The sequence below is a fragment of the Nannospalax galili genome, unplaced genomic scaffold (assembly GCF_000622305.1).
Source record: "Nannospalax galili isolate Female #2095 unplaced genomic scaffold, S.galili_v1.0 scaffold525, whole genome shotgun sequence".
Lineage (NCBI taxonomy): Eukaryota > Metazoa > Chordata > Mammalia > Rodentia > Spalacidae > Nannospalax > Nannospalax galili.
The window spans coordinates 1452858-1478111 of NW_008353937.1; the positions used below are offsets into that span (position 1 = coordinate 1452858).

The 25254-nt window shown below is 54.6% G+C and overlaps 1 protein-coding gene across 3 annotated transcripts in view; it reads left to right on the top strand.

The window, feature by feature from the left end:
• Positions 1-23594, top strand: part of Slc45a4 (solute carrier family 45 member 4) — a 69996-nt gene extending 46402 nt beyond the window's left edge. For 2 of the 3 annotated variants that reach the window (XM_008851049.3, XM_017802701.2), the window contains 6 exons: positions 11483-11671; positions 13188-13367; positions 13888-14963; positions 15516-15615; positions 16490-16701; positions 18967-23594. In XM_008851049.3, the coding sequence (XP_008849271.1) occupies positions 11483-11671; positions 13188-13367; positions 13888-14963; positions 15516-15615; positions 16490-16701; positions 18967-19320 (2111 nt within the window). In that variant the 3' untranslated portion in view covers positions 19321-23594. Of the gene's footprint in view, positions 1-11114; positions 11136-11482; positions 11672-13187; positions 13368-13887; positions 14964-15515; positions 15616-16489; positions 16702-18966 lie in introns of those variants that run through there. The other variant, XM_029555002.1, reaches the window with a different exon arrangement.
• Positions 23595-25254: the final 1660 nt, after the last annotated feature.

Genomic DNA, 25254 nt, shown 5'->3' on the forward strand with positions numbered 1-25254 from the left:
TCCCATTCAGTGTTCAGAAGCTCTGTGCGCTCAGTGAGGTCGTCCCCACCTTCCTCTGAGGGTCACGAGCTAGGTAAGCGTCTCGGTGCCTTGTCTTGTCCCCAAAGTGGCTCTTGGTTTTGTTGGATTTTTTCTAAGTATTTTTAATTTTTTTAATTTCATTTATTGTGTGGGGATATGTGTGTGCTGCCGCAATGCGTGTGTGAAGGTAAGAGTTTTAGGGAATCAATTCTCTCCTTCCATCATAGGGTCCAGAAATTATACTTGGTTGTCAGGTTTGCGTGTCACAGGCTTTTGCCCACTGAGCCGTCTCACCAGCCCTTTTGTGCGTTTTTGAGACAGAGTCTCATTATGTAGTCCTGCTGACCTGGAACTCAGCACATAGACCATGCTGGCCTTGAACTTGGCCCTGCCTTCTGAGTACAGGGATTACAAGTGTGTGCCACCACACCTGGACTCAAAGTGACTCTTGGAAAGCACGTGAAACCAGTTGTACATGAGAGCAGAAAGCCCGAGTGACATGAAGTCAGCTGGAGTCTGGCAGTCTTGAGAGCACACACTTGCCTGACACCCCGCATTCATAGATCACATCACATAGATGACCAGTGTCTCCGGTCAGGGCCAAATATGAGTGTATCAGCATTTTTGAAAAGCAGGTTCAGAAGCCGACTGCTTGGCAGCTTATGGGAAACGGCCCTTCTAAAGGGCCAGCCCGGCCTTGTTGGGTGCCCTCCTGTGCTATTCCCATGTTGCCTTTTTCCCTTCCGAAGGGGGAGTCCAGTCTCCTGCGCCCATTTATTGTTTCCCTCTTGGCTCAGGAAGTACACTGGGGGAGGTGGGGGGGGCAGGATCAGATAACAGAAAAGGGCGCCTTTTGTTGTGGCCTTTGGCCTTGACTCACGAAGGAGAGGGGGACTGGCATGGGATCACCTGCTCTCTCTTTGGAGCTGGTCTGGAAGTCGTACCAGGAATGAAGAGTATGGTCTGCAGATTGACAGGAGAGGCACATTTACTGCCTCCCGCTTTCAGGGGTAGGAAAGAACACCAAGCCATTTATTGTTTCCCTCTTGGCTCAGGAAGTACACTGGGGGAGGTGGGGGGGGGCAGGATCAGATAACAGAAAAGGGCGCCTTTTGTTGTGGCCTTTGGCCTTGACTCACGAAGGAGAGGGGGACTGGCATGGGATCACCTGCTCTCTCTTTGGAGCTGGTCTGGAAGTCGTACCAGGAATGAAGAGTATGGTCTGCAGATTGACAGGAGAGGCACATTTACTGCCTCCCGCTTTCAGGGGTAGGAAAGAACACCAAGGTGGATGGATGTCACCCTGTGACTACCCTCCCGGGTAGCTCCCAGGGAACTGGTGTTTCTAGGGTGCGGTCGACTCTAACTTGAAGCTCGCCTCTTGTCTGGTGGGAAAAGCCTGCCCTTTTAAGAGTCCGCCTTACAGAAGACTCACAGAAGATGAAAATGACCTCAGTGCCTGTTACTCTCCATTAACAGACCTGTGGAAGGCGTGGCCATTGGAGGCCAGGTGCAGGACCAAGGTGCCTGCAGCAGCTGCAGCGGCTGGCACCAAGTTGTCAGCAGGGTGGCTCTGTCCCTGGCTGCCACTTGAGCCCAGCCCTTGAGAGCCTGCACACTGTCCCCAAGCTGTACACCTTCCTGTGAAGCTCACTCTCGTTTTCCTGTTGAATTGTACAAACATGGTGAGCCTTTGGTGAGACTTGAGAGGCAGCCTTCCACCGTAGGCAACCCTGTGCACATGTGTCTCTGTAACAGATGTGTACACATGGAGATGCACACTCATGTAGACACTCAGCCTGCTGATGCAGTGCGGTTGTGACTCCCTTACAGGGTCGGTGGGCCTTCCTGCCACTCAGATGCACGTGATACTTAGGTGCTCCCTTTGTGACCCTTGGTACTCAAGGGTAGCAGACCTTTAGTTTGTTTTCCCCTGAATGCCCCAGGGCTGTGGGGCTGTGGATGTAAGTCAGTGTCAGGGTCATATATAGGATACCTGAGGCCTGGAGTTTGGCTCCTGAACACCGCCCCCCCCCCCCACACACACACAGAAGGCTCAGGTCTGTAGCACCAGCCAGCAGAAGATAAGAGGGAGACCTAGGGTCAGAACCCAAGGCCTCCTGTGTATTGGGCAAGCACTCTACCACTGAGCCAAACAGGACTTCCACCTAAGAAAAGTCAGAGCCCTGGAGCTAGCTCTGTCCAGGAGCCTCCTTGGCTGGAAGAGTAGCACATAGACACTCAGAGACGCCTTACTTTTTGTCTTGGGGTCCCTCATTGCAGAGGGATGCTGTGGTGAGGCTGCAGTGGTGCCCACCAATGGGTGAACCAGGACAGTCTGCTGGTGACATTGCTAGGCACAGAAGGACACAGTGCATGAGGAAGAATCCAGCCTATAGAAGGCAGATAGTGGGTGTTGTGGGCGGGAGTGGAGTTTGTTTAATGGGGGCAGTTTGGAAGTGTGCCAAATGCTGACTGCTTAGAATGTAACTTTCACATATGTTTTACCACAATAACAAATTTCAAGGAGGCATCCCACAGATCAGAGACCCAAGAAAGATGCAAGAGAGCCCATGGCAGATGGAGAGCCCTAGGACCTGCACTTGTCTGGTAAAGGGAGCTAGGCCGATGGGCAAACTCTCCTGGGAGTTCTGGTACAAAATCACCTACCTGATCTAGGCTTCCCCACGTGCAAACAAGGCTGTGGTCCTCTGAAGGACAGGGTGTGTGTGCACACAAAGGGGCAAGAAGCTCCTGAGTTGTGACCGGTGGCTAGAAGGCAGTTTGTACACTGCTGTTTGAGAGGCAAATCTCGATTTCCTTGCTTTTCAGATCATTGTGTTTAGCAAACAATGAACTAGTCATGCCGTCATTTTTCCCAAGGAATTAGATAGCCTGTTATTCTCCTGTCAGACTCTTACCAAGTGCCTGCCCACTGGTGCTGGGCAACATGCCTGGCATGGAGGTGACATGACAGCCTAAAACCTAGGGCTTGCCTGGACACCTGGACATGTCACCTGGAGGCTACTGCTCAGAGAGGAAGGGCTGTGTGCACACGGCTGCACAGTTGAGCTGAGGCGGAGGTTGTGGGGTTTGTCCTGGGCACACTCTGTTCTGGAGGTTTCCCTGCTCTCTCCCAAAGACAGCCTGGGGTACAAAAGGGACATGCTGGTGGAGAGAAGGTGGGGGTTTCCTAGCAAAGGACAGAAGGAGGGCGCATGAATAGAGGCGGTGCCTCAGAGTTGTGGAGGCTGAATGGGGGTCAGGGAAGCAAAAATGGAAGCACACGGTGTCACACGTCAGTTACAGGCAGTTGTAAGCCACCATGTGGGTGCTCAGAACTGAACCAGGGCTTCTAGAAGAGCAGTGCATGCTCTCAACAGCTGAACCATCTCTCTTGCCCCCCCCCCCGGTTTTCATTTTTGTTTTTGTTTAGAAAGGTTCTCAAGTAGCCCAGGATGGCCTCTGGATAACCTTGAACTTGTGATTCCCCTACCTCCACCTCCCAAGTGCTGGGAGTTATAGGCCTGTGCCCCAACTCCCAGCTACATGGTAAACCTGAAAGCAGATCTGTCTTTACTCTTAAAAGTGATCAGTATAGAAGGTACCCCTGGGTTACTTGCCTAGCATGTGCAAGGCCCTGGGTTCCATCCCTAACATGGACAAAAAGTTAGCTATTTTAATTGAAATTACGCAGAAGTAGTACACATGTAAATTGCATAAAGAGTTACAAATAGGTTTGTCTTTGCTGCAGAACGGGTTGTTTCTTCCCCTTTTCATTATCTTATTTCTTGCAGTGCTACGGAAGGAGCCCAGGCCTTTGCATATGCTAGGCAAATGCTCTACCACCCAGCGCCATCCCCAGGGAAGTAAGGACACAGGGGTGTGTTACAGCTTATAACTTGTGGGGATATCACAGAAAAGAAATGTAAAGAAGCTTGACTGTGGCATGCTGGGCGTGACTGTCAGTCATCCTCGCCATCTGCAGGACTCACAAAGGAGAAAACTCTAGGGAAATCGAGGGTGGTTGGGGCCGGGCAAGGACTTTCTCCCAATATCTGCTGGCTTAGTGGAGCTTAAAGGAGGAACCCGGGCCTGGGCTTGGCTGGGTCTTATAGTTGACCAGGGAGAATCCAGGTGACATAGGGAGATGCAGTGATCTCTGCGTTGTAGTGAGTTCTGTACCTGTACACACATTGAAGCTTGGACTCTCATTTGGAAGTATGCTTACAGGGAATTGCTGTGTTTGGAGATCTTTTTCTTTCTAACCCAGTAGCATTTGGGGTTGTACTTGCCTCTTCCTCTTCCAGAACCCCAGGCTCTGCAACACTTCCCCATTCTGTGCCCAGCCCGACTGGCCTCATTGGCAGCAGCTCAGCACCTTCCTCTTATGGCCTGTCAGCGTCTAGCAGTGGTCTTGGAATCATCTGGGGTCATAGAAGGCATTTACTGCCCCTTTTGTCCAGAATGTGTGTGGGTCCTGACTTCCTCGCCTGAGTCCTTGTGACCCCTGAGCACAGTAAGCTGCAGCATCAGCACAGCGTTTGGGGCTGAGGTGTGCCTCTGGACCCAGAGCCGTGATTCAGGAAAAAGGGCCCTGGAGCAGAGTTGGTTCCCATCCCTGCTTTCAGCAGTGCAGCCTCAGGTCAAGGCGTTTCACAGCCTGACAGCTTTGAACAAACCCAGCATGGCTTCTGTGTCAGGCAGCTGTGTCTCCAGGCTGAGGCATCTGACCTTCACTGGAAATGAGGCAGCTACAGGCTCTGAGTCAGTTTCATCTTTCAAATGCATTCTGAGAGCCTGTAGGAGCTGCCCCAGGCATGCCAGATGCACCCCACGCTCAAGGAGCGCAAAGAGTGGCATGGTCACCCTGCAAGGATAGTCACGCCAAGGCAGAGAGGCCGAGGCCTGCCTGAGTTTGGCAGTGCTGGCAGCCGGGGAGATGATCTCAGACCATGGGTGTCAGTCTGCTTGCAGAGCAGGTACGTAGCCCTACCCTCCTCTGGAACCCTTATCTGGGGTCACAAGGTATTGGAGGGAGAGACAGGGTGAATGATGCCCAGCAGAAAAGTCTGATGGAGACACTGACTGGTGCTCATGGGGTGGGGTGGGCAGGGAGCAGGCTGCTCTGAGGAAATCATGACTTCAGAAGGGAAAGTGGTGGCCAGTATCTGTGGGCAGTAAGGGAAAAATCAGAGGCTGAGCCATGCTGCAACCAGGTCACCTTTAACAGGGCCACCAGGCCAGGCAGAGGCTTCCCAGTGACTCCAGGTGTGTTTCGTTTGTTCTCTGACCTTTGTGATTCAGGGTCTCCTGGCATTTGACCTTGGGGGACCTGATGAATTCTTGGGTACAGATGGGGATGTATGTCATGCCTAGTCATGACTCCTGTGTACAGTGATCTTACACAAGTGGATATCCAACACAGAGTAGCCTGTTAACAGTCAGACCAACCAGAACTGGACCTGTGTTCCTGGAGGTACATACCCCAGGCCCTCCCTCTGCTGTGGAAGTGACCTGACTGGGTGATAACCGCTGCTCAAACCCCCACCTCCACTTCCTTTCTGGAGTCTAGTGCCTGACACCTACACTTCCTCCTTGGTTGTTGGGGTCCTGGGCACTGGCACGGATCACTTGTAAAGGCCCTGACTGTCTTCCTCCTGGAAGCTTATCTCTTGCCACCTTTTCTCCCCCATCTGCCTAGCTCCTCTGCTGTTCTCGATACCACTCCCCACTAGCATCTGGTGAGACATTCCTTCCTGCTCTCGGGTGGGCCCTGCCCCAGCCCCCTTTGTCTCTGCTTTCCTAGGGCAGGGATGGCAGCGTACTCTTGCTATGTAGAGGCTAAAGATGGCATTGTGTGTGGGGAAGGTCCTGTGCCACTGTCCTCTGGTCCTCAGAGGTGCAGTCCCTCTCCCCTCATCTTGCAAGTGAAGTCGAAGCTAAGGTAAGGCGAGCACCCCACTGAGTGCCAGTGCTGCCACCAAAGTTGAAGACACCCGTGCCGGGTCCCCAGTGGGGGGTAGGCCTGTTGCTGCACCCTGGTGCTATTGTCTGGGGAAATGTGGGCAGTGCGTATGTGACATCCTTTGTAGCATCACCGTTCTCCGTCCAGAACATGAAAATGTCAGTGCTGAATTACCTGGGCATCCATGAGACTTTCTGGGTAGCTGGTTTTATAGGAAGATCACAAGCTGGACACACATGGGGCTTAATGGCCTCCCCTGGTGCAGCTTTCCCCAGTACTCTGCTGGGAGGAGGGATTGGAGGTGGGCACCAGAGGCCCAACCCCTCAGCCTGTGTCCGTCCACCATGGCTTTTCTCCTCACCCATCTTCCAGGATCCAGGTGTGCTGGGGCTTCTGGCCTGTACCCAGCAACGAGGGCACAGTGCAAGGACCACTTACCCTCACATAGCTTCCTACCTTACATAGGCTCACTCACCTTGTTGGGCCCTGGGACATAGTTTGTTTCCCTCCGCATACCTATTCCTCCCTGGAAGACCTTGGTGCCAAGCACTGAATTGTGTCCACTGAGTGTGACTTAAGCTTTAGTGGAACTGTCCCAGCCTGCACCCGTAAGAGTCTGAATCAGTGTGTGGAGGGCCTGGCCTTACACTGTGTCACTCTTCACAAAGCCCCCTTCAGGCAGCTGTGACTTGGGCAGCAGTTCAGAGTGGGCTTTTGTGTGTGTTCTGTCCACCAGAGCAAACAAACTCCCTGAGCTCACCCTTGCTTCCTTTTTTTCCACAGGAAGGGGTTGGAGGATATCTTGAGACAGGGTCTCATGAAGCCAAGGATGGCCTTGAATGGCCTTGAACTCCTGACTCTCTCAGCTCCTCTTTCTACGTACTAGGATGGCAGGCATATGCCTCCTTCCCTGAGCCCACCCTTACAAAGCTATGTAACTGAGCTGTGTCTCACTTTGTGGGTAGTGGGGACAGGGGTGACATGTGACAGCTCAGTGGCATTCCTGTGAGCACCGAAGATATGTTTGAAATAGAGCCAGGAAAACCAGCTGAGCATCTTTCAGTTTACCCTGTCCTGGTCTTCCCATGGCACCAGTGATTCTAGAATGTTCCTTGAAGTTCTGTGGCCTCACCTTTAACTGGAGATTTGGTCCCCCGGTGCAGACCCTCCCTGCTCAGGGAGATTCCCCAGAGCCTGGTCAGGGTTTGCTGTGGTTCTGGTAGAACAGCAGGTGGCCACGGGGCTGGGCTGGGCCTGTGGAGGGCTGCCCATTTTCTCTGTAGCTGTGGTCTTAGAAAGGCCACCGTGTAGGCTCAGGGTGGGCTTGCTGGCTAAGATTCCTGAGGTCACTCAAGGATGCTGAAGTTTTCCCACAAGGAACTCGTTCTCATGAGCTAATGTTATCATGGATTTTTGTCTAGGAGCACAGAACTATCTGGCTGAGGCAGGCTTGTCCATTGAGAGAAAGAATGAGTTCCTATTCCCATCCCAGACCTTTTGTTAAACATTTATAGGCCACTTTCCCAGCCCCATACCCTACAAAACACCAGTTTATCAAAAACTCCCTTGTGAATAGAGGCTGCCACACGTGACCTGAGTGTTGGTGGTGGGCTGTTCCATGGGCGCGTGGTGACACAGTGAGTATTTCCTGTGAACGGGAGCCTTCCGGGTCCCACCATTGTTGTCCAACCCTTGCCTGGAAAAAAACAAAAATTATTTACTGGGGATAAGCCTTGTGTTTGTTTAGGGCTTTGCTGGGAATTGCCTGGCCGAGGTATCCCAGGGGCAGTGGGTGCTGGCAGCCAAGTGTAGGGATGACGGCACTGCTCACTCATCCTGGGCTGCATTGGCGATGTGATGGGAAGTATTTGACTTTTCCATGGAATGGAGAGGAATGCGTCACCTCGTTAGGACCAGCTCTGGGGGCTGCCCTGCCCCATGACTCTAGCCTGGCACAGGGAACTGAAGCAGGGTGCTTGGTTTCCTGGGACCAGAATCTGCAGTCTAGAATGAATTTTGGTTGGACAAGGGTGACACAAATGAATTGTGAGGCCATCGCTGGTGCTGTTTGTGTCCTGGGGGTTTATGCCCCACTCCTCCCCCCCAGCCCTCCCCAGCTGAGCCCAGACTGCCCAGATGTGCTGCCTACTGTACTGGGATTCTAGTTTCCTCCAGTATACAGAGCAGCATCTGGGATGTGAGCAGACCCATTAGCAAGTGGTCAGTAGTTTGTGGCTGTTAGTGCCATGCAGCAGTCTCATCTAGACACCACACCCCTTTCAGGGAGAGAACATAGGATGGCGTGCTGCTATGCCTGGCTATGTCCTTTCATGGGTGCCACAGAGCACAGTAGTACCAGCTGAGTGGCCAGCCCTGGGACATGTGGACTTGTTAGGGGAGGAAGGGCCCACCTCCAGGTGGAGGCTACACATAATTAGGGGTATGGCCTCTGGTGCCAGGCTGTGGAGCAGCCTGGGCACTGCCCACAGAGCAATGACTCTTGGCGGAATGGTGACACAAGCCTGCACAGTGAAACGGACATAAAAGAAAACGCTGCCAGATGTGGTGGTACTCGCGTAGAATCCCAGCACTCAGGAGCCTGAGACCGGAGGATCTTGTGTGCAAGGCCAGCCAGGGATATAGTGAGACCCAGACTATAAATAAATTAAATAAATAATAAATAAGATGCAATAAAGCAATTTCAGATAGGGTCATTGAGATGGTTCAGCAGGCAAAGCACTTAGCATGAAGGTTGTTCGCTGATCGCCACATGCACACCTATACACATACACACATGCATTAACTAAAATAAATAAAGTCTGGGCCTGATGGCACATGCCTTTAATCCCAGCAGTTGGGAGGCAGAGACAGGCAGATCTCTGTGAGATCAAGGCCAGCCTGGTCTGTATAGCAAATTCTAGGCAGCTGGGCCTATAGGAAGACCCTGTCTCAAAAAAATTAAATTAAAAAGTTAAAAAGGCAGTAGAGTCAGCTTCATCCATGGTAGTAACAGTCTCATACATAAATGGGACGTATGTGAGGTTCACAGCCTCATACATAAATGGGACGTGTGTGAGGTTCACTGGAGATCCCTGTAAATTAGTACTAGACCCAGATGTGTGGGAGGAAGGAAAGAGCCTCCATGGGGGAGGGTGTGTCAGTTTTCGTAGAGGTGGCTCTAAAGCACACCATCAGAGCAGCCCTTGGGGACAGCAGGGTCTGCCGGGCAAGAAGATAGCAGCCCAGACCTTCCTAGTGAACACAGGCTAAAGGTTGAAGTATACGATTCCAGGTCGTGGTTTGGAAATGTTAATGTTCCTCCCTTGGCAATGACAGGACAGTTGACCTCAGAGGATGGAAACCCAACTTATACTGTGAGGCAGGGCCATTAAACATCTCCAAGGCTAGAAGCAGAGATTGTCAGCTCTGCCCCTGGAGCTGATGAGCAAGGAGGCCCATGCCCTAGCAGATGGACTGGCTTCACGTAAGACTTTACCCATGGACCCCAGATCTTGAGTGCCATACACTTTTCCAGTGTACCGTGTATGTGGAAGGCCACATGGTCTCAGGCAGTTGGTCCAGGGCCTCTCCAGATGCTTCTTCCCTTGTACCAGCTTCTGCTAGCCACACCCACCTGGAGAAGCTAGGACTGTGTTTGTTGACCACCAGCTTCTGCTAGCCACACCCACCCGGAGAAGCTAGGACTGTGTTCCTTGACCTAAGTTAGCAGCCTCAGCCGTGGGCAAGTGTCAGTGCTCAGTCTCGCCCAGCAGCCTGCTCTTGTCCACGAGAGATAGGCTGGCCACGGGTAATTGGATCGAAGGCTGTTAACCAGACTGTACAGCAAGGGCAGGATGGGGTCAGTTTCAGAAGAGGGTCTGACTGAGTTGGGGAGGGCCTGACTAAGCCAGGGACAGAAGGGTGGACTGGCCTACACAGAGCCCATGTCTCAGGACTTGGTTCAGTCAACAGATCTGTGTCCTGTGTTGGCTCTTGGCTGAGGGAGATGGAGGGGGTTTTGGTATCACCATCCTCCAGGTACTACAACCTGACATGGCCTCAAGGGCTGTGCGGTATGGAACCCTGTGCTCAGGGCAGGTGGGCACCATGGGCAACAGAAGGCGTTGGGCCCTCCTAGGAGTTGCCACAGTGCCAGCAGGAGGAGGCAAGCTTTTGAAGACCCCAGAGCCCCACCCTGAGGGCCAGGGCCGGGAAGAGGGCCCATGCACGGTCGATGACCCAGGCTCCTTGTTTACTGTGAGGTTGTGGTGCGGCCTGTGGAGTTCGTGGTGTTTTCCCTCCTCTGAAACTTTGGATGCCTTGCTCAGTCTGAGTCATTTTGATTAGGGGCCATGCTGAGACATAGGAGACCTGACGTGGGCACCACTGAAGGCAGGCTGGGCCCGTTCAACCGGGGACAGCCACAACAACCCCTTGCGTGTCCCGCCTGGGGAGACTGAGGAGCCTCCACCTGGCCTGTGTGGCGGAATTCACTGGGCAGACTTCAGTTTCCTGAGGCCCAGTCCATTCTGCTGACTCGGGATGGGAACAGACCTAGCCTTCCTGCAGCCAGGCGCGGGTGCAGAGGTCAGAGCACACACCTTAGACCCTGGCAGAGTGCCATGGTGTTGTGACAGCATGTTGGCAAGGTGCTTCCTCCTGTGAACACGCTGCCCTCCCACGCATGTTTGTTTTTCTTGCCAGCTCAACAGGCGGTCCTGTGTCTTCAGTGCCCTTAGCAGTGCAAAATGCTTGTTTGATGAGGTGGTGGCCTGCCAGGGCCTTTAGTTCTTAAGTAAGCCTCGGGCTGGTGTAAAATGGAGAGAATTGTTCCCATCTTGTAGCCACACTCGAGGCCACCATCCACATCCAGAGGAGACAGTGTCACAGGGAGGGTGATGTGAGGGAGCAGAGACGCCGAAGCCAGGCTGCCCTGTTCAGTCCTGGGGCCTCCCTCTTGCTGTGTCATCCGGGCAGGCTGCCCAGCGTCTCAGGGTTGCACATTCCCTACTTGTACAGTGGACAGCTGCCTGTGCGGTTAGGAAGGCTAAGTGTGAGAGGGGTGTTGCGTGTTGTCTGTGGCCCTTCGGCTCCAGCCAGACACTTGGACTTGTACTGCCCTGGTGTTCAGGTGCCCGCTGCCAAGGTCATTGAGTGCCTTGGGGACTGGGTGGACTCTTGGCAAGACCTTCCATAGTAGATTTTCCCCAGCAAAGTCCAGATTTCGGGGGCTCTTCCTGTCTCTAGTGCTGTGCCACTTACATGGCCCAGTGTGGAGGGACTGTGGCATGTGCCTGGTGCCCTGCAGGCCTTCAGCAGCCTAGCCCTGCTCAGCACCAGCAGCGTGGCGTCCTGCAGGTGGTGCCTAGTACCTGCCCTCCGGTCTGGGCCCCTCAGGGCCAGGAGACCCTCGGAGAAGCAGCACCCTGAGAGCACAGGCAGGTGTCCGTGTAGGGGTGTGCCTGCCCGGGTGACGAGCGCGTGTCCCTGCAGGCCTCCCGGAGCAGTACTACAGCCTCACCTGGTTCCTGAGCCCCGTCCTCGGCCTCATCTTCACGCCGCTCATCGGCTCTGCGAGTGACCGCTGCACCCTGAGCTGGGGCCGCCGGCGGCCCTTCATCCTGGCACTGTGTGTGGGCGTCCTGGTCGGTGCCGCACTTTTCCTCAACGGCTCTGCCATAGGTGAGTGGCTACCGCGCCTGCATGGGCCTCACCTGGTGACTTTGATGGGGACTGGCTCAGGCTGCCCAGGCCCGCCTGGTGGAGACCGCAGCCCTGGCGGAGGCCACAGCGGGGTGCTTGGCAGCCGGGCTGGCCGCACATGGGAAAGCCTAAGGGACCTGTTCACAGGGAAACGCTTCCTGTTGTGATGGTTTGTTTTTATTCATATCTGACACCACGTCCTGTTTCCAGTGTGATTTCAGAAATTATCTTTTCTTTTTTGTTCTCCCTTTCTCAGACCTGGTGTTGAAAATGTCCAGAGCCTGCTCTGCTGTTTGTTTCTCTGTTCACGTGCTGTTTCGCCTCCTCCTGTTGTTTTGGCTTTAATTACAGCTGCTCTGTGTGGGAAAGTATTTTCTGCCTTGAGGGCACCATTCAGAACTGGTGGAAACAAAGCCTTGTTTTTTGGAAGGATTGTAGTGTGGGTTCTGAGGGGCGGCAGCCGCCCGGGTCTGCCCAGGTTTCAGCAGCAGCAGGCCTGTAGGCAGAGAGGTCCCAGAAGACCACCTCGGGGTAGAGAGTCATGGCTCCTGGGGGCGGGCTGTGGCATCTTTGACCTACTGCTCTCCCAACCTGAGTGTCTCCTCCCTGATTCATACCCTGTGTGCAAGGCAGCTGCCTCCTCTAGCCAGGGAAGCCTGTCATCCAGCAGTCTTGAGGATTCCCCCTTCCAGAGCACTTGCTCCTTCCTTCCCTAGGCCTGTCATTGTCACCTGGGAGTAACCCTTCCCTTCCCCAAATGCCATAGGTTGCATAGAGAGCATCCTTAGGGTGGCCCTGGCCACTGGTGATCCAGGTACAGGCAGCCGGGAGACACCAGCCCTTTGGCTTGGACTCTGTCTCTTGCCTGTGTCTGAGGCTATCGATCCTCCCGGGCCACAAGTTTCTCTGTGTTCCTGTGGGTCAGCGCGTCCGTACACAGCCTGAGAACAGTGCTTTAGGGCCAAGCCTGGGCTAACCCTGCTTCCAGTTCTAAAAGGCGGCCCAGCTTGGGGTTGGGGTTGGGCTCTGGGTCCTAGGCAGACTCTCCATTCAGGTAAGGCTTTGCATATGAGGGCAGCCTCCTCAGGGGCTCATACTATCTGCCAAGGCTGCATGGCCTTTCCACTCAGGCTGGGGGTCCTGTAAAGCCACCCACAGCCTGTTATCTAGCGGGGGTGCTGAAGGGAATCCAGCCAGCACAGGGAGCAACTGAGGGTGGCTTCCTCATAGACCTGTGGCAGTGGCCCTTGCACTGCCACTGTACCTGATGCCAGCGCATTACTAGCCAGTGGCCACCTTTACTGATGGCAGGGGAGGAAGCGCTTGCTCCCCTTCTTGCTTAGAAGGCAGGGGAGAGGGACCCTTAGAAGCTGTACAGAAAGGGTACACCTACCAAGCACAGAAGTGGAGAGAAGCCCACCACTGCCCCGGAGCATTTGTGTTAGGAGCCTGCCGTTGGTAGCCCTAGGCCAACTGCTTCCCATGCCCTGTTCAGGTCTGGCCCTCGGTGATGTCCCTAACCGGCAGTCCATTGGCATCATCCTCACGGTGCTGGGTGTGGTGATCCTGGATTTCAGTGCCGATGCAACCGAGGGGCCCATCCGTGCCTACCTGCTAGACGTGGTGGACAGCGATGAACAAGACATGGCCCTCAACATCCATGCTTTCTCTGCAGGTAAAACCCTGCGCCAGCCCCACGTGGGAGGGGAGGGGTCTGTGCTCCTCAGTCGCAGGTGTTGGTGTGCCAAGGCCATGCCAGTGCCAGGACTCACTCCTCCTGACCCCTGAGCCCGGTAGAAGGAAGGGATTAAGGAGCTGGGCTAAAGAGAGTCAGGCCTGCCTGGGTAACATGACTGCAGAGGCCCCATGCTGGCCACTGCCTCAGCCAGGCAGTGCTCGGCCAGGCAGTGCTCATAGCCCAGTCTTCTACCAAGCAGTCCAGAGAGGCGCACACAGGTGGGCTGGGCTGGCCTCTAGGCCTGGGGTCGCCTTTGTCGTTTCCCGACTGAAATGATGGGACTAACTGGAGGCCAGTCTCCAGGGCTGAGGTCCCCTGGGGTTCCTTTCATTCTCCACCCCAGTGACATTCTCCACCCCAGCGACCTGCTATGTAACCCAGTCCTCTCCCCCCAGCCCCCCGCAGGGGTGAAGCCCTGTGGCAGGCCTGGGGCTCACCACTGCTTCTCTGCCCACAGGCCTTGGCGGGGCCATTGGCTACGTGCTGGGTGGGCTGGACTGGACGCATACCTTCCTGGGTGACTGGTTCCAGACACAGAACCAGGTGCTGTTCTTCTTCGCTGCCATCATCTTCTCGGTGTCTGTGGTCCTGCACCTCTTCAGCATCGAGGAGGAGCAGTACAACCCGCAGCAGGACCGCAGCCCCGAGGAGTGTGCCCTGTCCAGCACCGGTGCCCAACTTGGTGCCCCAGCCCCCGCCCCCCGTCCCAGCTCCCTTGGTGGAGGTGTGCAAGACGGCAGCCCCCCGTTCCCAGACGAGGTGCAGTCGGAGCATGAGCTGGCCCTGGACTACCTCGATGTGGACATCGTGCGCAGCAAGAGCGACTCGGTGCTGCACATGCCTGATGCCACTCTGGACATGGAGCCCGAGCTGCTCTTCCTGCACGACATCGAACCCTCCATCTTCCACGACGCCTCCTACCCCAGCACTCCCCGGAGCACGAGCCAGGAGTTCCTGAGGACCAAGCTGCCCCGCCTGTCCACTTTCCTCAGGGAGTCTGCCAAGGAGGACGACACCTTGCTTGATAATCACTTGAATGAAGCTAAAGTCCCAAACGGGAGTGGCTCCCCGCCGAGGGACTCCCTCAGCACCCGCTCCAAGGTGGACCTGAAGTCCTCAGCCACATCGGGGTCCATGAGACGGCGCAGGCACACGTTCTACCGGCAGTCCTCTAGCACCTTCTCCTACTATGGCAAGGTTGGGTCCCACTGCTACCGCTACCGCCGGGCCAACGCAGTGGTCCTGATCAAGCCGTCGCGCAGCATGAGCGACCTGTATGACCTGCAGCAGCGCCAGCGCCAGCGCTCCCGGCACCGGAACCAGAGTGGGGCCACTACCTCCAGCGGGGACACAGAGAGTGAGGAGGGTGAGACAGAGACCACCGTGCACCTGCTGTGGCTGTCCATGCTGAAGATGCCCAAGGAGCTGGTGCGGCTCTGCCTCTGCCACCTGCTCACTTGGTTCTCAGTCATCGCTGAGGCCGTCTTCTATACCGACTTCATGGGCCAGGTTATCTTCAAAGGGAATCCCAAGGTGAGCTCCCTAAGGCTGGTGAGCCTTGGTGTCGGGGCCTCTCGGAAGCCTGCGCACACTGTCCCTGCACCCTCGTGTGCCATAGTCAGCTGGCCAGTATACACCTCAGTTACAGGGCTGAGCCATTGCACAAGCCAGGAGGAGGTGACTATTGGTGAATGCCAAGTGTCTTCATGGGGCCAGATGTACTCTGAGAAGGGGCGAGTGGTGGTCAGCTGTCGCAGCAGCAGCCCGTCGTTTGTGCCAGTCTCTGCCGGTGGTTCTGGCCTCACCCCATAGCCCCATAGGCCTGTTCATCTTTCCTGGGTCTGATATGGCGACTCAGAGGGCGGAGTCACTTCTGTAGGTCCAGGCCAGCTGTGGGCAGATTTTCACTTCTCATGGAGGGCGGCAGTCACATGTGGGCTGGAAACAGCTTACCAGATACTGACCTGGACTTGGGTGATTCTCCTCACTAGAGTGTCACCCCTCTAACTGCCTACACGGGAATGCAGAGTAACCGCCTCTGCCCCGAGGGCAGCAAATGCCCTCAACCTCCTCTCTCTGCCACAGGCCCCTTCCAACTCCACTGCCTGGCACGCCTACAACGCTGGTGTGAAGATGGGCTGCTGGGGCCTGGTCATTTACGCTGCTACTGGTGCTATCTGCTCAGGTGCGTATGCGCTCACACCCGTGAATGCTCAGCCATCAGAAGTAGGACAAGGTACAGGGGGACCCTGACTTCTCCGTAAGCAGAGGAGCTGTGAGGGCAGTTGCCATGACCTGGGATCAGCTGTTTCTGAGGCTTGGAGGCTGTCCCGCGCACTGTCCCACAACCCTATCCAGTTGTTCAGCATGCTGTCCTGACCCTGCCAGCCCCCACCCCCGACGCCTGTGGCCCAGCTGTGTAAGGAGCAGAGAAATCCTGTCCTGCAGACATAGCTTCTCCTGAAGGGCCCAGAGTACCAAGGGCTGGAGTGCTGTCCCAGCTTGTCCTAAAGGGTAGGGTGATAGGCTCTCACCCTAAGGCAGAGCACCCCATTCCAGCATGCTCCTAGAACTTGACAGGGTTGATTTTGGGGTCCCCTCTTCCCCTGCCCACACTCAGTCTGAACCTGGAGTACGTCATCTGTGGCTGAACTTGAAGGAGTGAGTGACCGTGTGACAGTGAGCACACTATTTCTGTCACTCCACTGGAGTCCTGGAGAGGCCTCTTAGAGAAGATGCCCAGGGCTCTGGGAAACCCAGAATGACTAGCTGGAGAAGCTCCCAAAGGGACCCTGTGGGTGGCCAGCAGGCCAGGGAGGCCCCAGGGAGCTGGCTTCTTCCTGAGGTGCCGGAGCTCTTGGGAGTCTGGGTGGACATGTGCTACAGTGTGCCTGCCTGGGCCTCGTGGTTCAGGTGGGCAGGAGAGGGTATTTGTACCCATACCTGAAGGCCTAGTTTCAGCCAAAGGGAGGCATGGTTGGAAGTGAGGGGTGGGATGGGCAAGGGACTGCGTCCGGAGCCAGCGGTGAGGTCACACTCCCTGGGGCCCCTCTCTACAGCCCTGCTACAGAAGTACCTGGACAACTACGACCTGAGCATCAGAGTCATCTATGTGCTGGGGACGCTGGGCTTCTCCGTGGGCACCGCTGTAATGGCCATGTTTCACAACGTCTATGTGGCCATGGTGACCATCAGCACCATGGGCATTGTGTCCATGAGCATCTCCTACTGCCCCTACGCCCTGCTGGGGCACTACCACGACATCAAGGAGGTACGGCCAGCCTGAGGGTGCTTGGTCAGGGGACCCCTTACTTTGGCCTCAGATCCATTTGGTCATCAGGCCCGTTTGGCCCACAGCCTGCACTTGGTGGTGCTCTGCTGTCGCGCCCCCCCCCAATCCCTTCTGACAAAGTAAGTTGCCACTTGTCTTAGTCCTGGCCACTAAAGACCCCTGGTCATCCTGGCCCCTGAGCCTTTGGCAATGCTTCTAGAAGCAGACTCATGCCCTGTCATAGCCAGGATCAGGGGGCCACCCTGCCCAGAGTCTTCTCAGCCATCACACCCCCCAGTGGAGGGCAGCTTCCTCACAGTGCATTGTTTCCTGCGTGGTTGGCACACTAGCAGCCCCCTGGTGCCTTTCCACACTGGAAAGACTTGGTTAACCCACTACATCTGAAGCATCACTGTTTAAAAGAGATTAAACCAGGAACTGGAGAGATGGCTCAGCAGCTAAGAGCACCAGCTGTTCTTGCAGGGGACTCGTATTGGATTCCCAGCACCCACATCATTATCAGCTACGTAGCAAGTTCAAGGCTAGCCTGGGATACATAAGACCCTGTCTCAAGAAAACAAACAAAAATTTTTGAGATACCAGCTAAGTCTTTGGAACATTACTTGTCATCCGGGCCATGGTGCGGCTCAGATGAGCATCACCCTAGTGCTCAGCAGCCAGGAGCACAGATCCTTTGAAGGGGAAGGAGAAAAACTCCAGTCTCCTCCTTAACCTGAACTATTTTGCCTCAACTTTTTTTTCATTTTATTAAAGCAAAATAAATTTGCTCATTAGGTGCACACCACATCCAATAGTAGCAAAGCCCCGACAGCACTGTCTCGTAGATGACGTCGTCAGCAGGGTGCCAGACTGCCGAGTCACAAGTGAGCTTCTTGCTGGTCTTTTGTAAGGGAATCGTAGTTGTAGAGCTATCCAGACCAAGAAAGACTGTGGCCCGAACCAAAACGCTCCCCCTCCGCTTGTGCTGCATCTGACCTTCCTGCTACTTAGACTGCCAGACATCTTCTGTTCCACCTCATGGCTCCTGTGGCATGGCAGGGCCCTGTGCCCCGTCAGCGTCACAGCTGGCTGTGTATGGCTAGCAAGTGTTGGGATTGTAGACATTAGCCACCAAGAAGAGCTGCCAGTGTTAATGTGTTACTTTGATTTATAATCACTTCAAAGATATTTTTCTAGGTTCAGAGGGGAGATGGTTCAGTGGAGAAAGGTAAAGTGCCTGAGATTCAAGCATGAGACCCCAGCACCCACATGAAAATCTGGGCATGGTGGGATGTGCTGTGACCCCGGTGCTGAGTGCAGATCCCTGGGGCTTACTCACTGACAGAAAGAGCCAGTCTCAGGGAAGAGCGCTGGAGGGGCACGTCGACCCCTGGCCTCCACAGCCCATGCACCTCTCCCTAACCTAACCTACAAAGATTTTGTGCTTTTTGTCCTGATTCTGTTTTGAAGCCATGGAGTGAAGTATGCTGTGGGTCTCTGACATTTGAGAGGTTTTTCTAATCATCATGGTGTCACTGATTTCCAATTCCTCACAATCAGAGAATGCATACTCAGGATGTGAGTCCCCTAAATTGACTGAGAGTCCCTTTTGTAGCCCCGTGTGGCCCATATACAGTGAGGAGCTGGTCTACACTTTAGGCCTCTGTCCACTAGGTGAGGTGAGGATTGCTGGCTGCCCAGCTCCTGCTTTCTGCTTTTGAGTCTGCTGGTCTTCTAGGAGGTCTATAAGTCCTCCTCCGCCTGTGGTGCGAGCAAGTACACTTAGACTCGTGTGCTTTCCATCTTCTGGGCCTTCTCCGAACCTCAAGGGGGCAGCAGAGCTGAGCAGCGCAATGGTGTCCTTTTATTTCACATTTAAAAGCACAAGCTACGCTGCCCGGTGCCTCTGGCTCTGCACCTGAGGCCATGTGCATGTGAACGAACTAAGCTTCCTGCTCTGCAGCTTCCCTCCTGGAGACAGCCAGGGTGAGGTTGTCACCCTGAGCCTTGCCGTGTTCCTGGGGCTGGAGACGGGGCCCACGTGGGGAATCTGAAGTCATGAGCAGTTGCAAAGATGCTTCTGTGTTCCTTCCTGGGACTAGAACTTTCCCTTCCTACCTGCTTAGTGCCAAACAGGACCTGAGGCTCTAGAGACTCCAGTTGGGAACCGGCCTTGAAGCCTAGGAGTCAGTGTCCACCAACCGCCCTGAGGTAGAGACGTTGTCCCCTTCTGAGCCCCTCACACCTGTGTCTGTTCTCTTCCAGTATGTCCACCACAGTCCAGGGAACTCCAAGCGTGGGTTTGGCATTGACTGCGCCATCCTGTCCTGCCAGGTCTACATCTCCCAGATCCTGGTGGCATCTGCCCTTGGGGGTGTGGTCGATGTGGGGACTGTCAGTGTCATCCCCATGGTGGCCTCCGTGGGCTCCTTCCTGGGCTTCCTGACAGCCACATTCCTGGTGATCTACCCTGACGAGTCCGAGGAGGCCAAGGAGGAGCAGAAAAGCCTGTCTGCGCGGCCTGCCGCTGAAGGCAGCACAGCCGGCGAGAAGCCCACCATGCTGAAACTGTCTCGGAAGGAGGGCCTTCGAGCAGTGGAGACGGAGTCCATGGTCTGAGCCCCAGCCGACACATTCCACTCGGGAGGGTGGGGTGGAACAGGGTGGCTGTTCTTGCTGACGCTGCGTGAGCCAGAGTTCTTTCGCAGAGCGCAGTCTGCATCCAGTAGGTGTCAGGTATAGGGTAGATTTGAGCTACTAGGCAAAAGTATCACACTAATTACCTTTCCCACAATTAAAAAAAATCATTTGAAATCTTTTTTTAATTGAAAAAAATTGTAATTTCAGCTGTCCTTTATTCTGCAGGTTTATTCTGCATGTGTTAAACTGTGAAACATTTACAGTCAATAAGCAACTTAGGAAAAGTAATATTCTGCATTTCTAAAATTGTAATTGAAAGTGCAGAAACTGATGCTTTTGGCATATCTCTCTGAAGGCGTCAGTAGCAGTGCAGTGACCAAACTCCCCGCCAGGTGTCCCTGAGGCCCACAGATGCGGGGTGGCCTGCCGCCCGCGGAGCCTCTCGCTGACACTGCAGTGCCTGGAGGGTGTTTTCCTCTATTATTTTAGAAAAGTGTTTTCTTTTTCACAGCTGGTTTTCATAGAACAGCAACTCTTCTTTTCTCCAAGAGTTTGACAAAATGTGCCCGCAGCCCTGTGCACAGACGTCAGTGCCCGAGGCCACACGACCAAAGCTGGTGGGGGGAGGGAGGTCCCAGAGATGAACATTCCTAGGGCAGCCTCCAGACAGCCTGCCCAGGGACAGGGCACCAGCCAGGGGCTGAGTGTGAACTCTGCATGCTTCCTGCTCATGAGTGTGTCTAGGCCCCACCCAGACCTCCCCAGAAGGGACCGGAGGGTAGCCGCTGGCTCCACCTGACTGCAGTTGTCTCCATAGTGGGCGGGGAACCCGGGCGCAGGCTACCTCAAGTGCATGGGGAACCGTGGCCTCAGAGCAGGGCAAATGAGGGTGCCAAGGCCTACCTCCCTGTCACATTGGTGATGTCCTCGCTGGAACCCAACTACAATTGCATGACCTCCTCACTTGCCCCTGCCTCCGGTCACTGGAATGGAAATAAGGCAGAGAAACGAGTCTGGGCAGGGGGGCTGGTGACCCCGGAGCCTGGCAGTTTCTGGTTTCAGCAGATGCAGAACTCGGTCGCCAGGGGGGCACGCTCAGCAAATGCTGTACCTGTATGGAAATGCTTTTCAGCCAATCTCTGTTACAGACTATACAGCCTCCGCTCCCCGTGTGAAACGGGTAGTCTGTGCTCAGGAGCAAGGCCCTCTCTAGGCTGCCCAGATGAAGTCAGGCCTGTCATACCCCAGCTGCCTCAAGTCGGTGTTTTTTAAATACAGTACTTCAAAGTGCATGAGAATCATGCTGCAATATGATCATTCTAAAGCAAATATATAGGCATATATATTTCAAGATGGAAGTAAGCGGTTTTTAAATTACTTGAATTTTCTGTGTATTCAAAGGAATGCTATGTTCAGCATCCTCAGCAGGCCTCTGTCTTGCCACGTCTTCTGGGCTGTTGGCGCTTTGTAGTTTGTTTTGTGTCTGAGGAGCAGAAGCATGTGCTCAGGGTGCGAGGGAAGGCGTGGGTCCTCCAAGTCCAGGCTGCAGAAGACTGACTCCACTTCCTGGCATTTGCTGCATTGACAGTTGACAACAGCCTTGCAAATCTGTTCAGACAGAAGTCCGACTACTGAGAGCACAGTCCACATGCTGAGCCCTTCTGCCAGCCGAGCCCCATCAGCTGGACACTCTGTCCCTTGTCTCAGGGAAGCAGGCACCTCTGGGCTCCTGTCCTCGGCCAGGGTCCTTGGCAGTCACTCCTATGCCACTTTGCTTTCTTTGGTGGCTTTGCGATGGCAGCCCCTCCCTCCTGAGACTTGTACCACTCATTAAGGACGACAGCCTCTGTCTTCAGCACCTGCTTCTCCACCTCACCACTGGATGACAGAGACAGGAGCACAGGGGACACCGAGGGGGCAGGACCTTGCCCCATCCAAGATCTGGAGCAGTCACACCAAGTGACGGGTCCTGTGTGGAGACCCACATGCTACCTGAGAAAACCACCGAAGGCTCGGGGCCTAGACCTTTCAAGCCAGGAGGTTCAGGGTCTGTCTAGCTGAGGCCAGACCAAGAGGAAGAGGGTCTTGGGACCATCACATGCAGTGTGTTAGCCTCCACTCACCATGATTGGAAACAGCACAGAAGACACATGTTCATGGCACAGGCCTTGTCAGAGCCCCTGGGAGAATTGTTGCCCTAGAAGAGAAGCCAGCCAGAGGCATGGCGGTACTTGGTGGTGTCAGAACTGGCTGCACATCCAGTAGTTTTTAAGGCCTCAGCTGTCAGATACTTGCATCCAAAGCCTGCCTGCCTGTGGGTCTGGTCAGCATGTAGACCCTTAGCTGAGATCCAAAGGTAGTAGCAGAGTTGGTCTCTGGACTGTTACTGGAGATAAATGTGGTGACCCCTAGGCCCCAAGGCGGGTGTGGTCACATCTGGGGTAGACAGAGTAGCCTTTCCCTTGATGGGAGGTTATTGTAAGATGACACCAAACAAAACTGCTGGGGCGACCACTCACATCTGAGAAGCCAGGGAGGAGGACTGGCTCTGCACAGCACCCCAGCACTGCAGCTTATGTTGCTGACTGGCCAGGCTGTTAGGTTTTCTGGCCTGCTCCCTCTGATCAGCAGTGATGGGTGGAGGGATCCCCAAGAGAGGGAGCCTGAGCAGCTCTTCTGTGGCCTGTGAACTTGAGGGGCCCACTGTGGTGGTCCAGACCCGGGGGACTGGCAGGGTCATGCAGCTGCCCACTTGTGTCCAGTGAGAAAGCTGTGACATGGTGTTAGCTTGGTAGCACTCTGGGGCCTGGGCTGTCTGTGAGCACCATGTAGGGTGCTAGTAGGGGTTCCTCTGGTCCAAGAGCATAGAGTGTATGCGTACATACGCTAGCAGAAGAGAGCAGCGATGGCCAGAGCTCTGCTTTTGCCGCCTATAAGTCATCTGGGTTAGTTGTGTAAAGGGCATGGCCGAAGTTTGCACAGAAGTGTGAGCTGGTAGGAAGGGCTCACACCCCAGCTGGTGGCAGACCAGCATGGCAGTGCTCCCTGGTGTCTAGAAACCTGGCTGTGGGGTATCCCCTTTTTCTCAGCCTAAGGTCTCAAGTGTAACATCCAAGCCCACTGACAGGTCCACAGCCCTCAGACTCCCACCTTTGAAAGCCTCAGGGGCTTCATGAGGACTGCTAGTCATGTCACTCAGGGGAGGGGGAAGGCAGACCCTTGGCAGCCTCCTGGTTGATAGCCTCTTGTATCCTCAAGGAGTATGTAGAAGGTACTGTGGGGACACACTCAGCAACACCAAGGTCATAGCAACCAGGATACCTGCTCTCCAGCCTCCCTGGTGGCACTGGCCTCTGTACCACATGGAGGAAGTAGCATGTGGTCAGTGGTCTGCAGCAGCCACAGCCATGACCGCACATGCCACAGACCAGTTTTGTAAAACACCATCTATTGCTGTTGACACTCCCCACCTGGGATATATCTAAACGCCACTGTTCCCAGTTGTCGCCAAAAAGGGGCTCACCTATCCACCACAGCCAGCAAGCTTCTGAGACCTGACATTGTCCTGCTTCCGAGTGCCTGGGGACTCTCCCCAGTATACCCTGGCCATGCTGTCAGTTCAGTTCCAGGCTGAGCTGCCTCTTGAACATGTAGCTCTTGTCATCTGGGAAGCCGCTGTCAACCATCGTGGCTGGAACCCTAGCTTTGAGATGGGCCCTCGGCCAGCAACCCTTGGGCCTCCCGGAGAGCTAAACATCCCAGGCAGTCTGGCTGCCTCCTGGGCTGTGCAGGGTCCTGTGCTGGACTTGTGGTGGAACACAGTTATTAGAAAGGCCTCAGCACGGGGGAGCTCCCCAGGCACTCGGAACAAAACTATTTAGTTCCTTTGTGAACTGGACACAGGACAACTTTATCAACTTATTAAGTTGGAGCACTGTAATAGATAGCTCTTGCTGATTTTAGCAACGGTTAAGTGTGTGTTAAACACACGGTGTTACATTTTATGAGGAAAACAGATTATAAAGAAGAGTACTGTCACACATGACTTCATTTTTTATTAGGTGGGTGTTTATGTCTGTTTACCCAGAGCCCTTGGGCTTTGTCTGTTCTGTCACATGCCAGGCCATGGTGTCACTGCACCCTGTGCAGGCTTCGGTGTCTGTGACCTGACTCCTTCCCGTCAAGTCGGTGCCTCCCCTGCCTCTACTGCTCTGTTATGCTGTGGTTGACTCAATAAACATTATCCTTACAGATGACAGTGTGAGTGTGTCCTTTTCTGTGGCCGCCCTCCCAGAGTCTGGTGGGTCCAGGAGACAGGACATTCCTCCTGGCTGTGGCCAGTGCCGGCACACACAGCTCCGTTCCCTGGAGCTTCCCCCTTGCAGCTTAGGTCTCCAACAGCCTCAGCTCCCCAGAGCCACTCCTGCCTAGGGGTGCAGAGCTTGGGCCACACTGGGTGTAGTGGTCCCTTCTGAAGACCTGCTCCTGGTGGCGGGATGGGAACCTTCCTGCTGCCGGGAAACTGACGGCTCCCCTGGTAAGCAGTGAGGAGTGAGGCCTGGTGGGAGCCAGCCAGAACACACAGCACCAGACAGTGGGTGGCCCTTGGCCACTTGGTATATACAGAGCCTTGGGTAGCTGGAGGTGGGTTCCCTAGGCTCTCCTGGAACAGCATGGGTTGTCTGATTGTCCTGGTGACCTGCTGAGAGGTCACAGATTGTTAAAGCCAGCTGGCAGGGGTCTCAACCTGACCTGGATGAATTTCATCCTCTGACCCCAAAGACAATACCTGCAAGCCCAGCATAGTTTGAATTGGGGGAAGGTTGCTGACCATGTACAGGGAAGAAGGGTCTATGGCAAAGGGCTGGGGTCACACCCACACTGCAGTTCCTGCTAATCACTTTTGCTATTAGCTGCAAGTTCCTACTTTGGAGCCTAAGGGAGCCTTGCAGCAGGTACCCACTGCTCCTATCAGGATGGACACTTGGGAAGTGCTGGTGGGGCCCCAGAGCCCAAGGTCGCGCCTGCCCCAGAGCCCACTGGACAAAACCAGGGGCACTGCTCCTTACTCTCCTCCAGCTCTGCCTGCCTGAGATCTCAGGACGTCCCAAGGGTGGCAACTGGGAAAGATTTTCTACATAGGAGTGCCTGGCCACTGCACCTAGGAGTCAAAGTCAGCACCTCCAGGCCCTTTCCATGGGGTGGCCTCTGGCACACAGTCAAGGATACCTGACTCACACATGTGCATGCCCCCCGCCCCCAGCACATCAGCCAGGAAGTAGAAATCCTGGGCTGCAACCTCTCCTAGCTCACTTGCAGACAAGCTCCAAGCTGGTGATTGAACATAGGGTTTCATGTATGCTAGGCAAGCTGTACTCCCAAGCCACACCCTCAGCCATCAATTGACAGTTCACCATGGTTTAGTTTGCATTTTGCTGAAAACAAATAATTTTGTGTATAGTTTGCATATACAGTGCCCACGGAGGCCAGGTGTCATTCCCCTGGAACTGTTGTTGGCCTCGATGTGGGTGTTGGGAAATGAATCTAGGTCTTCCACAAGAGCAGCAAGAGCTTTTAACCACTGAGCCTTCTCTCCAGCCCTATTAAGCATCTTTTTAAAGTGGTCGTCTGGGGCTAGAGAGATGGCTTGGGTTAGGAGAAACTGTCCTTCCAGAGTTCCCAGCACCCACATGGCAGCTAACAACCGTCCCTAATTCCAGTTCCAGGGGAACCAGTCTCCACTGGTATTGCACAACATAGTGTACTTGCATACATGCAAACAAAATACTCGTACACATAAAATAAAAATAATAAAGTAAAATGGCCGTCTGCTTGGCTTCAGTGGTGAGATACCTTTTAGTTTCCAGCTGACTGAAAAGTTTCCATCTTTTTACGGCATAGACATTGCTCATG